Here is a 14684-nt window from a genome sequence, read left to right on the forward strand (position 1 = left end):
AACGTGGCGGACTATGGCCTAAACCCTTCTCATTCTGAGAGTAGACCCGTGCTCAGTTGTGGGCCGGCGACGGGTTAGTCATGATGTTAAATGACGATCCTGGCCCATCATAATTATTGCAGAATCGCAAGTCTCGGGACTCTACTTGCGACCCGCACTCATTTGGTGCGCCAGATGCCAACATTTTGGTCTTGGGTTTTTTAAGACTTTTGTAATATGTACTCGAATGCACATGTCTGACCTTCAGTTTGGTTGTAGGTTGCAAGAAATCGAAATGCAGATCTGTGGTGGCAGTTCGCTGAGCTCGCAGGAGGACAACGAGCGGAATCGCGAGAGCATCATTTAACGGCGCGCCTCCGCCCTGTGCGTGCCGGTGCCGCCGCGGCTGCGTCTGCCCGTGTGTTAACCACCTCTGAGCCCATTGTAAACAATCCTAAATTCTCCCATCGTATGCTGCGAACTTATTTACTACGTGGACATTATCGAAGTGTTTTTATGATAATTAATATTTAAATACGAATTAACTTTATCAAATTTATATACATATACTTAGTATATACGACTCGCTGTAAATGACGAGTGTTCGTGGAGTGAGATTTTGCCAAGACAATATTATCTTTAATGTTGTTTAAGTATGTGGGAATGTGAAGTGGAAGTGCGTGACCCGCGGTGCGTCGGCGCCGAGCCGCCCTTCGTGCGACATCGCATCAGCCCTATAGGGCCGCCGTCTTCAAATTTTTAACAATTGTATGTTGTACTTACTATGTACGTACATGATTGTCTATGTTTAACGAGTATAATTATGTGTAAACGGTTATTACATAAAAGTGTAATGTGAATTATTATATTCTTTTAAATTATTTCCAGATTTGTCATATTTTATTGAAAATTGATACCTTTGAGAAGTTTAAATAAATAGTATACCAACCTTTCATCTGCAAACCAGAATAGGCTACTTGACAATTTTTTTAAGTTGGTCTTAAATGGTTAATATTTGTCCTATTATATCAAAAAAATTAACACTATATTTTTTTGCGCCCTAAAAACCGTAAAACTTTAATTTAAAAAAATATTTTTCTTAGACAGGTGAAAACACTGTCGGCCATGTTTGGCCGATAGATTATCTGTGCTCTGACGTCATGCATTTGTAAACAACAGTATAACCCTGTGGTTATACTGTTTTTAGGGCGCAAAAAAATATAGTGTTAATTTTTTTGATATAATAGGACAAATATTAACCATTTAAGACCAACTTAAAAAAATTGTCAAGTAGCCTATTATGTGCCAAATTAATTGATAACTGAATTACTAACGATGGGAACTATGTATATCATAATTTATAAATTGAAGCTTTAATTATTATAGAAACGTGGAGGATTTGATACGCGATTGCTTTATTTTAATTAATTTATTTGCTTTTTAGTGGTATAACGTAGGTAGGATTTTCATTGTTAGTAAATTTGATATATTATGTATGTATATTCTTGAAATTATAATTGCATTCATAAACAGAGTTTGTCCGGTGCATGATTTACAATAGAATGTTGTACTTAATTTGTTATATAAAAGTATATATGTTAAGATACGTAGCTTAAAAGTTTAGAACATACATACGGATTTAATAAATTTAAATCACAACTGCCAAATAATATAAGTAGTTAAAAAAATGTTTTAATGTAAAAATAATAAACAAGTGACGATGTTTTGTACTTAAATTCTTTAGGTACTATATCCAAAATTCGTTTAAAGAATGTTATTATCACTTATCGTTGATTCGTCATACATTATGTGTATTATTATTATGTAAGTTTATTGTTCGATCATACATTTCAATTAATTTTGAGTGTTCTTTTCATTGATTAGAAATATGGTCATAACTAATTTCCAAACGTACCAAGCAGTTATTAATTATTATTTGTAAGTTAATAATTGTAATGTTAAGTGGATATGTAAATATTTACCTACAGTACGTATTTGTAAGCTACTGTTTTTCAAAAGGAAAGGTTTTTTTTAAGCCACGAGCTGCAAATAGACGTTGGAGGCATGGATAGGGGCTATGTTGTGAGGAACAAATTTTGTTTAACTATATAAAATTATGTAATAAGCGAAACCATTAAATATATTATGGCCACACTTAATTTAAGAACGTTTAACATTATGAAACATTGATTTATAAATCGCTGGTATTAAATGTTTTGTACCTACTATGTACCTACATTGAAAGATAAATAACTACAAGAAAGGTAATATTTTGTTTATCGGTACCGGTTTATTTGTATGTCACCTTGTGATAGCTTTGTTATGAATTACTATTCAGGGTAAAATTCCATCTTACAATATTTGTATAATTAATAGTAACATAATATTTACTTCGAATACTTTTCATGAACATAAATATAATAATTGTAATTTCATCAACAATAAATAAATGTAAAAGTGATTATTATTTATACCTAATTAACTTACCAACATTTACAGTTAAATTTTTTAATTATATTTTTTATCTTGAATTGTAATTTGTATATGTAAAAATTATTACCTACATTGATATTCAAACTTTCCTTTATATACGCTTAGGTTCGTATTAAATATTTTTACATCCACATACTAAAAAGAGGAGCTAATGCCTACTCACCAACCTATAGATCTAAATGACCTATACCTATACGTGGAAATCTTCGAATACGCTCAGTTTTTTCAACGCTATGAAGGAAAATGCCCCAATTTAATTAGAACGTTGTACACGCTTGAATGGCAAAAATTAAAGGGTGCAATTGCTTATTTTGCCGGTAACATACAATTACATGTCTAAAAATATTTTAACTAAAATACTGCAAGTGTGGTCATTATAACAATGAACAAGAGTTTCTCAAATAGTTTATACAAAGATCCATCATAACGACGACGATATCAGCGAAATAATGAATAATTAGTAAAATCATAATTTAATCAGTGGCTTTATTTCCTAACTAACCAAGAATATAATAGATAGGATACAATTTTTAAAATGTAAATAGAAAATTTATTTATTGTTATTATATTCCATAAAAAAAATCTTATATTTCTCAATTATAAATTGGTAAGATGCGTTATGCAATTGAATACGAAGAGTGCTTTTCATCATGTAACAATAAGTATCCGACCGTGCATATTTTGTTCATGAAATGCTTTGAAAATATCTGTGAATTAAGAAAAATATAGTTTCTTGGCGTAATGTCAAGTTTACGTTCTCTTACGTTCAAGCACAATCAGTGCGACAACGTTTTCCTATGTCTTTGCCGATACAAAGCGTTGCAAAAACCCCGATGTGTCGTAACAATTGTACTGTGGTGTGGAAATTAAACTAACACGTACGTAACATTGATAAAATAATTGATATCGACTTAGAGCCAGCGCGTGCGAGACCTTCGTTAATTTTGTAAAAGCTGTCCTCTTCACAGGGAGGAACGATCAGCGACTATGAAGTTTGGATCATGGTGACTTTGGAAGATGTAATAAAGGTGTAAAAAAAGTATAATGTCTAATTTTTTTATTTTTTTTGGAATAGTATTAAAATCACGTCATGCATTGACAGTGTCGTGGCAAACCCCCGCCAGACACCCTTATAGTTTAAAAATTCACTAAAACTTAAGGTTATCTTTCAGAGGATTGCCATGACACTAAGTGTCTGGCAATGCAAGACTTGGTTTCTAATAGTATTCCAAAAAATAAAGAATTGCTGATCGTTCCTCTCTGTGTTGGAGACAATACGCAAAGAAACTTTCAGCTTCTATAAAATAACGAAGGTCTTGCATTCGCTGGCTCTCTCTCTCTCTCTCTAATATAACAAACATATAACAAATCAGCGGAATTAACAGAATCCTTTTTTAATGAACCGTTGTTTCAATTTTATTACTTAAGTAATCATTATGTAATTTATTTATCTTCACAGTGAAAATAGGTTTTATTAAGCGGAAAAGTATAATTAAAGAGTGTGGGAATGTGAGTCAGTAATATTTTGCAGTTATCAGGCTTGTGGAATTAAAATTGGGAATTCAATTATGTATGCACTCGATTCATTTTATTGTTAATAAAAAGAATACGATAATCCTCTGAGACTTTTACTGCAGTCAAAACTTCTTTATCCGCATAGCAATGACATGTAACGCTCACATTGCATGAAGATACAAAACGCACGAGATTAGAAGAGATGGTGCTCTACAATGTGACCCAAGTTAGTTCCTAAGTATTGTAGTTTTTAGTCTTCACTTGAGATACGTATTAAGGTAGGTATATATAATGGTGTCTTGACAAATAAAATATTATGACAGAAAAATTGCATAAGAAAAAACTATTGATAGTTAGATCGAATTCCTTAACGCCAAAATGACTGAACAGATTTGGCTGAAAATCAAGATAGCTTATATCCTATATTCAGGATACAGACTACTTTTTATTCCGAAAATAAGTTCGCACCGGATATCCATCCGAAGCCGGGCGAAGTAAGTAAGTTTTTGATAAATTTTGCATTCACAAACTAGCGTTTTTGGGGTAATTCATAAATAGTGCTCGGACAAACACTTACAGATTTATTTTTCTCTTGTTATAAAATCAGTTTATTCCGGCTAAAATTATTTGTATAGCTTAGAACAGAATTTTGAAATTGAGTTTGACAAGGTACTTTACTTAATTAGTGCTATACCTACTTATTATCCTGGGGAATTAACCCATCTGCATCGTCGGCCCACTCACGGATCTCCTCCCAGAATGAGGAGGGCTTAGGCAATAGTCTGCTACTGACCCAATGCGGATTGGCAGACTTCACACACCATTGAGAACCTTATAGAAAATACTCAGGCATGCAAGTTTCCTCATGATGTTATTTCTAAATAAGCAAGTAATGTTTCATTGGTTAAGACGCACATAACTCTAAAAAGTTAGAGGTCCCAGGATCGGACCCCCGACCTCACGGATCACTATCGAAGTCACGGCTCACTACCGAGGTCTAGTCGTAGTTAAGTGTTAAGACGTTTTAGTTTATAAGGTTTTTGTTACAGTAGATATGAGTAAGTTATTCCCTACAAATAAAACGCAATAAGTACACAATAATAGAATCCTGTTTTATTAGATTTACCTACTTTGACACATGCAAGACTGATAGGGATAAAAAAGACGTTTTGCCGTACTTCAACGAAGAGACCAATCTCCTACTAAAAGTTCTCTACTTTTTGTAACAAATTCTTTTTTCCAAACAATTTTTAAACAATATTAGGCTTACCCGCTTAGCGGAGTGTTATAACCGTTGAATTTAAATATGAAATTGCGTTTGTCTGTTCCCTACAGCCTATGATCTTTACTGATTTGAACATAGGATTTGAACGAAATTTGGTCAGCTGACTCTGTACATAGCTTGTAACATAGATGGATATAGCCTATATCCATCTATGTTACAAGCTATGTAAAAATTTAAAAAGTTGTCTATATCATATAGGCAACTTTTTAACCCGGAAAATCAAGGAGTTTCATCGAGATTGTGAATTGTCAAAAAACTTAAATCCATATCACAGGTATTATATTTAAGTCAAGCCTCTTTACTTCATGTCGAACACGATTGTGTCTCCAGAGTTTCGTCAGAGTGAACTATGGCTCTGTCCCGTAAGAGAAGACACAAATAAAAAACGGCCAAGTGCGAGTCGGACTCTATGAATCGAATAACATAGACATTTTTAAATTCTCATTATTTGTTGTTATAGTGGCAATAGAAATAAACATTCTGCGAAAATATCAACTCTCTTCTATTACCGACGGACCGACGGCGACGGACAGCGGAAGCTTCATAATAGGGCCCCGTTAGCATCCTTCGGGTACGGAACCCTAGAAAGTATTTAAATTATGCCTGCTTCTGAAACGATATCAATACAACAGATCGACAAGGAAATCAGTTCCACCAAACAGTCCCAGTTTTGTTATTTTTCTTTTCATAAAGTTAAAGGCATTGCAATTTATTATGAAAACGTCAGACAAATGCAATGCACACTTTCTTGTAAGAATCCTTCAGAATTTTCATAATTTTCCTTGATATATTACTTTCTTGGCATGAAGCCCAGCGACGATACACCGCTATTTCTCAGAAAATGATCTCTTTACAGATCTAGAATGTATAGTAATAAATCCGCCGCAATTTCTTATATATAATTAATATAGAACTAGCTGATTCTCGCAACTACTACGTCCACATGAATTTAGATTGTTTAGGATTTAATTTTCCGGGGTAAAAGGTAGCTTATATCACTCTCCATGTCTTTAACTTTGTCCATGCAAAAAATCACGTCAATCTGTTGCTTTGCTGCGGTGTAATTGTAGGATAAACCAACAAAGAAACTAAATGCATACATTTTTATGCTATGCGGCCGCTACGGCCGTAGAAACGTACACGATCGTTCTACGAGTTACTAAGCAAATAATTCAAAATTTTTATACTCGCTCAATTTTTTTATTTTTTTATTGATAAAACTAATTTTATTAATATGTGATTTCCTATTTCTATAAAATAAATTATGAATCATTGGGACCAGAATAATTCTCATTTAGCTATTTATGCTTCAAATACGATTAAAAATGGGGTTTTATAAAAAATAATTAACCGCTAGCGTGTTAAATTTGCTCGCCCGAGGGCTTAGCCTTCTCATGGCCAAAGGTTAATAATTAGTCTTTATAAAATTGTATTTATTTCTTGCTAGTACATATCCTTGTTAATAATAAACAGTTATAAAACTAAAAAAACTGTTATAGCGGCCATAAAAATGTGTATTTTTATGGCCGCTATAACAACAAATACTAAAAATTACAAAATGGCTGCCATAAAAATTAAATAAAAATTAAAAATTGTTATTTCTTGTACGAAGGTATGGAACCCTTCGTGTGCGAGCTCGACTCGCACTTGACTGATTTTATATTCCCTTTTTACCTCATTAAAAATAATCTTTAACGATTTTGCATTAAACTCGTTTTTACATTGATTCTGATTTAATTCTTTGGCAATAGCATTTGTTAGAATTTTCTACCTGGTCTCTTTGTTGTGTAATTTTTTCTTGATTTTATGATTCTTTTGGTAATTTTTTTTAATACCAATGGATACCTAACGAAACGTAGATGTTTTTAAAATAATCCGCAGGATAAGTGCCATAGTAATTTTTACAGGAAATTTGCAAGTTATTCAAAGAATTAAATTTAAAAATCGAAAGCTTGTACAGTTTTTGGGCTGTAATTTTAAAATGCTTGAAGTTTTTTTCAGTTTTATAACTGTTTATTATTAACAAGGATATGTACTAGCAAGAAATAAAAAAAAATCTGCTGAAATACATTGTTCCTTTTTTTTATTAATTTTTAAAGTGGCAAACACCCTTTTACCAAGAAAAAAATAAAAAAATGAATAACTCCAAAACGATACACTTTCGCATAAGGGGTCTTTTGATAGCTAATGTCCTGTACTATAACCCCTTAACGGGATCGTGTCCTCTTTTCCTGTAACCCTGTATAAAAGGAAAAGATGACTGACTGACTGACTGACTGACTGATCTATCAACACACAGCTCAAACTACTGGATGCATCGGGCTGAAATTTGGTCTGCAGATAGCTATTATGACGTAGCCATCCGCTAAGAAAGGATTTTTGAAAAGTCAACTCCTAAGGGGGTGAAATAGTTTAGGTTAGATTTGAAGTTTGCGTAGTCCACGCGGACGAAATTGCGGGCGTAAGCTAGTTGATGTATATGTGCGTGCAAAACACACTCGAATGGAAAATCTTCTTTTTTAAGTCAGATAAAATAATAGATTTCATTAGACAACGCGCGTCGGATGGCACATGTTTACAACCTACAATTTCCCCCGTTCTCTAATCATTAGGTATCGAATTTTTAAAGGACTTTAAAAAGAGAAGGTTAGCAATTCGACCTATATTAATTATGCGTGTACGTACATGTCTACGAGACCTACGAGTAAGCAAGTATATATATAACTTCTTCTGTATAGATATAATCTTCATTGCCGCGGGTCGTGACCCCTTTCTATTAATCAAATAATGGTAGGAGTTCTCTTGGGATAGTAATGCGGTGAGTTCCCAAATCCTCCTGTGTAGTGTGTACAACTCGACGGGAAATAGATTTTAACTGTAAGGATAACTTAAAGTTATGAGATGCTAGTGATATTAATCAGAACCGACCGCTTATGTCATATATACAGTTTTTTGTTGAGTGAATTTGAGGTGAATTTTTGAATTTGAATACTTTGATTTCTGTTATCTAATGATAGGTTTTAGGCTGATCCGATGTAAAACTGGATATCAGATTGGTACAGGTTGAGAATGGAATTTCTTAACAAACAACATTTACTTGAGTGAGTCACACTCAAGTAAATGTTTTATTTATTTACCAAGGTATTCTTTGGTAAATAAATAAAACATACTGATAAATTAATCACACATTGATATGATTTCTTGCATTAGTCTTATTTTTGAACAATTATTTAAAATAAGTATGTTGCCTTGAACTTTTTCCGAATCCGAGTGACCAAACTTACAAAAATGCGATCTCTTTTACTGAATGTATTAAGTAAATTCTAAATTAATATGATTTCATCAAGCGCTGAGTGTTTATACAATCTGTGTTGCTCTGTGTTTGCTCTTCGGTTTCGGTTCGCAGAGCGAAGGAAATGCAGAGAAAATGCATTCAAATCAAGGCATACACTGGAATTAAAACGAGCTACATCGAGTAGAAATAGGGCCTCCGCAAGATCTGTTGCAGCATAATGTTCCCATATCTAAATGCTTGTACATAATATTTAACCTACATCATGTTTACAGAAAGTACTAACGCTCACATCTAAGGGCATAAGTACACATGCACCTATATCCTCATCATATTTTATCAACGATTATTATTATCCATACTAATCCATACTAATATTAAAAATGCGAAAATGTGTCTGCTTGTCTGTCCGTCTGTCTGCTAGCTTTTCATGGCCGATCCGTTAAACCGATTTTGATGAAATTTGGTAAAGAGATAGCTTGTTACCCGAGGAAGGACATAGACTACTTTGATCCCGGAAAATCCACGCGGACGAAGCCGCGGGCATCATCTAGTTTACAATATTTGGAAAGTGGTCCTAAATCTTTATAATATACTAACATTATAAATGCGGAAGTTTATCAGTCTTCTGTCTATGTCTGTTGGTCTGCTAGCTTTTCACGGCTAAACAGATAGACCACTAAACCAATTTTGATAATATTTGGTACATATTATAGATAGCTTGCATCCCGGCGACGGTCATAGGCTATCATTAGAGGCCATTGGCATTTTGACTTGGAAAATCAAAGAATTCCTACGGGATATTTACAAAACTTGTTTATTAATTAGATAAATATAGGTACTCTTAGGTTTAGGTCTTCATTAATTTAATGATCAAAAGTTTCGATACTATGATAGAAATTTACGTAGGTATACTTATAGGTAGTAGGTTAAATACCTGTGTAAATGAAATATAAAGAAAAATCTGGAACAAACAAACAAACAACGGTCGTTAGGGGTCACGTGTAAACAGACACTAAAATATTAAAAGAGCAAATTCAACCCACGCCAAGTGAAATCTTCTCAGAGCTCTGCTTTAGAAAGGATTGTTTTCCGTGTAAATAGTTACGCACATTGTTCCATTTCATTCTAGTTTACATTTTTTAAATGAGACTCTTTGAAAATATAACAATCCCTTTAATTAAAACTGTTTTAACAAAGGTTATAGTATGGATAATAATAAGTTTGCAATACATATTTCTCGTAAAGTGGCTTTATAAGTACCATTATAACTATGGAAAAAGTAGACTTTTATCCCACTTGGGCGACTAAAATATTAGCGCATAGTCACCTACAAATCCGTGGAGTTATTTTTTTATCGCATATTGCAGTAAAATTTCAAATGGCCACACCAGAACAGAAATTTAGAAGCTGGCTTCATTTATTAAGGTATTCTAAAGTAAGTACTAAGTAGTTCCAACTTTCAGTACTAGCATGTAGCACGTTCAATAATGACGAACTTGTCACGTGACACAAACACAATGGTGGTGTAGACTGTGAATCACATAATTATCACACATTATGCAAGATTTACAGGACAATTATAATGTGGTGGGTTCCAAGATCCCCCACGAAAAGCCTGCGCTATTACTTAAAGTGCAACATTTTGGCTAAGGTATCAGCCAGCCCTGTGATCCAATAGTCGCGCAAATTAAATTTATGGCCAAGTTAATTACGTTACCCAGAGTTGGCAAGACCAAACAGTAGGATGAGATGTATTTAGACACTATTTAACATTTACTCCATGCCAGCTAATTTTCCACCAAAAAATGTGCACTATCTGTTAAGATATAACCAAGCTTTATTAATTGAAGTACCTATTTACTTTAAATAGAACGTATTTGAAAGAAGTCACGCGCTCAGCTAGCAAAAAAACATATGACGTTTGATTTTGCAAACGAAATGGTGTGTATATTTGGCTTGCATCATTAGGATAAAGTTGAGGCCGTGGGTGGGTGTGGATAAATCGGCGACATTTACATGGGCCCAGCGGCTCGCACCCGCGGCTAATGGAGCGCTTTTACAGCAAATTGACGGACTGAATCTACTTCCAAATATATTACCATCTGAAATAACCTTCACCAGTATTTTTGTGTCTCTATCGATTTGAGCACCCATTTTTCATTCGTCAAATAACCTTTAACTTACCATTTGCATTGTACAGGATCATGTACTTTTTAATTTACATGGTAATATTACATTTTGAAGTTTTTATTAGTTGTTGTTGGAGTCGCAATAGAAATACACTCTGTGAAAATTTCAACTACCTATTACGATTTATGAGATACAGCCCGCCAACAGACAGACAGATCCGCTGACAGATAGAGGAGAGATGGACAGACGGACGGACAGCGGAGCCTTAGTAATAGGTTCCCGTTGGCAGCCTTCGGGTAAAGAACCCTGAAAATACATGTTTAATTTGTTCCGTCAAACAATTCTCCAAGTAAATTGGTAACTTGGTAAGAGAAATCAATGCGCGCACAAAATTTCTTTTAATCAATCCCAATTATGGTACTGAAAAATTAAAAGTTGGTGTTAGTAGCAGGAACACCGAACAGTAAATGTGACAAAACTTTGAGATGCCCAATTAAAAATAAACGCTTCGTTGGTCTCCAGTTCAAAAGTTTGTATTGCCCAGCCAATAAGTACAGCTTCACTTGGTGACCTTATTAACTGAATAAGCCGAAATGTTTGCTATTTTTAAACTATTTGCTGCGTAATTCAATGGATTTACTAAATTGGGTATTTGGCTCCAATTTTTTTATTACTTTATTATAAACTCGAATAAAAATAATGACGTAAACTGAAAAAAAAACTAATTAAATTGATCAAATAACAAAAAAAGTTAATATTTCTGATTAGACAGAGATAGAGATACAGCAGTTTGACGTCACACCTACTAATGTCATTGTAGCTTCGTGCGGTTTTATACAAATTTTCTTTTTGCGAGAAAGGGATAGAAGATCCTCCCACTCCAAAATTAAAATGCCTGTAACTTTGTAAATCTTTATTGGATTTTAATATTTTTTCAGTGTACGTCATTATTTTTATCCTAGTTTAAAATAAAGTAATAATATTTAACAAATTCAAAAGTAGGCAAATACCCAATTCGAGAAGATGTCAATGGCAAGTGATAGATATTATCATCATCATTATCACCCATTGCCAGCTCACTACTGAGACGGGTCTCCTCTGAGAATCTCACTCACTCTGGCCAAGTGTGAAGTGGCAGACTTCACACACCTTTGAGCATTATGGAGAACTCTCAGACAGTTGTCCTCACAATGTTATTCTTCACCGTTAAAGCAATTGGTAGGTACTTCTTTGCTTAAAACGCACAAAACTCCAAAAGGTTAGTGTGCGAGGGATCGAACCCCGAACCTCACGAGTAGGAGGCCGACGTATTAACCACTAGGCTACCGTCGCTTTTAATGATAGATATATTTATTGCTAACTAGCTGACCCGCCCGGGTTTCGCTCGGGTGGAGTTTAGAAAATTAAGGGGGAGGTTGAATTAAATTTTTCTCTCCGTAGGAACCATCCTCGTAATTCAAGGAATATTATAAAAAAAGAATTAGCGAAATCGGTTCAGCTGTTCTCGAGATTTGCGATGAGCAACACATTTGGTGATTCATTTTTATATTATAGACTAGCTGACCTGCCCCAGCTACGCTCGGGTGGAGTTTAGAAAATTGATGGGGAGGTTGAATTAAATTTTTCTCTCCGTAAGAACCATCCTCGTACTTCAAGGAATATTATAAAAAAGAATTAGCGAAATCGGTTCAGCTGTTCTCGAGATTTGCGATGAGCAACACATTTGGTGATTCATTTTTATATTATAGACTAGCTGACCTGCCCCAGCTACGCTCGGGTGGAGTTTAGAAAATTGATGGGGAGGTTGAATTAAATTTTTCTCTCCGTAAGAACCATCCTCGTACTTCAAGGAATATTATAAAAAAGAATTAGCGAAATCGGTTCAGCTGTTCTCGAGATTTGCGATGAGCAACACATTTGGTGATTCATTTTTATATTATTGATTACGTGTTGACTATAATAATATATCTAATTTGGTATAATATAATATTCTTACATATTTTAGTTAATTATGATAAGGTTCCACGATTCAAGGCCCGTAAAACACATTTAATAGAAATTCCAATCTAATCTGCATACAATTTGAACTCGCTTTTACTTACAACAAAGTAGTAAGTGTGTAACTTTGTAAGCGAATCTACTATCTACCAAATCGATTTTCACCCACTTATAATACTCGGATTAGTTTGTAACTTTGCAAACTTGTTTTATATGTTCATTCTTCATATTATGTATGTCTTTTGTGCGCTAACTTGTTCGCGGAATTTACGCCAAGGTCTGATTTTTCTAAAAGGATTTGATAGTCTTATAAGTAAGTACATTTTCTCATAGTGCAAAATATGTTAATTCCAAAAACTATTAAGTATTGATGAGTTATTAATTAGTTTTTGTCATTTTCACTCTTTTCTCTCTCATTTAAAAAAAAGGCTCGCCGTTTTTTTGCTTACATAAAAAACGCGAATACGAACCGAACGCGTATGAGTGTTCAAACGCTAGGCTTACGTGCACAAGGACAGTGAAACTGATTTAGTTAAATTTTGTAATGCTATCACTTTTTAGCAACTACAGTATTAGGTATATTATGCCCTTGCCAAAAAGTGATGTCAAAGCATTAGACTAACTGATTTAGTCTATCTAGCTTATTTGATTCACCGAAACTTTTTAAAAAAATCAAGAAAAGCACCAACTAGGCATCAATAGTGCCTTCTGATTCTTGGTTAATTTCCTTAAATGGACAGAAAACTATCAAACATATTATTTTTGAAATTTCGTTTATTTAGAAACTGTGAAAAATTTCAATAAACACAAGACACAAGAAAATACTTTAAAAAAAATCACAAAGCATGATTATAATTTATATTTAACGTATACGAAGCCATATATGGATTTTTTCTGTTTTTCTGTTTTAGTAGAATGCATAGGAAGCTGTATAATATAATAAAGTAATTCCTAAAATAATAACTTTTTTACTTATACTGATTACTAATCATCCTGGATACAGTAGAAACCTTCGAGCCCCCAATGACGGTTACCCATCCAGTTATAGAAATATACAGCCGATGTAGCGATATTGCACCATCCTCACTTTCGATAGTAAATAGGTACATAATATTATATTATTTAGGTACTAGGTAGGTGGCATTGTTTATTATTGTATTAACGGTTATTCGTATAAGGGATAAGGTAAATAAGTTGAGCTAACAGTATTTGCGATGTTTGCGAAGGACTGTGATTCTTTTGCGATTAGAAGGGCCAAAAGGTCGGGCATGTAACAGATTGATAATATTTGTATCATTACCGCGAACAGTAATGATAAAAATATTATCAAACTACAAACGCGGCCGCGTTTTATGGTGCATTTTCCGTCATTATTTTTATGACGATAATTTTTTTATATTGTGTTGTTTTGTGAACTTCCATGCTTCCGTATGGCCAGCGACAGTACTAGTAAAGGTACAATTATTGTAATTATATTAAAAATGAAAATAATATAGTAGCACTATAATAGTCTGATATGGACTACTATGGAAAATAATAGTTATTAGACGATGCCCGTGACTTTATCTGCGTGGATTTAGGTTTCAAAAATCCAGTAGGTACTCTTCGATTTTTCAACATAAAAGTAGGCTATTTTCAAGGCATTCCAGACCCCATTTGGTTCAGTTCATTAAGGGTAAGCTACCTTTAATTAACTGAATCAAATGGGGTATGAAAAGGTAACAGAAATACAGACATTTCTAAATAGTTTTTAAATACATATCAAAAATTGCGGAACAGGCAGGATTCAGAAGGAGGAGGAGGAGGCAAATTTTTTATATGTATTTAAAAATTAGTTAGAAAGTTCCTTGAAGTGTAGGTAAAAACACTATCATAAAATAAATATAAAGACAGACAGACATACTATAAACTTTCGCATTTATAATATTAATTAGTATAGTATATATGTATGTATATATGGATTAGACAGGAGATACCGATGACGGGTTG

General features: G+C 33.7%; 1 protein-coding gene across 6 annotated transcripts in view; it reads left to right on the plus strand.

Moving 5' to 3' along the window:
• LOC117981999 (cyclic nucleotide-gated channel alpha-3-like) overlaps nt 1-4083 on the plus strand; it is a 153814-nt gene extending 149731 nt beyond the window's left edge. For all 6 annotated transcript variants that reach the window (XM_069498301.1, XM_069498300.1, XM_069498303.1 and 3 more), the window contains one exon: nt 259-4083. In XM_069498301.1, the coding sequence (XP_069354402.1) occupies nt 259-346 (88 nt within the window). In that variant the 3' untranslated portion in view covers nt 347-4083. The remainder of the gene's footprint in view (nt 1-258) is intronic.
• The last annotated feature ends 10601 nt before the right edge of the window (nt 4084-14684 follow it).

This window comes from Maniola hyperantus, chromosome 4 (assembly GCF_902806685.2).
Source record: "Maniola hyperantus chromosome 4, iAphHyp1.2, whole genome shotgun sequence".
Taxonomy (NCBI): domain Eukaryota; kingdom Metazoa; phylum Arthropoda; class Insecta; order Lepidoptera; family Nymphalidae; genus Maniola; species Maniola hyperantus.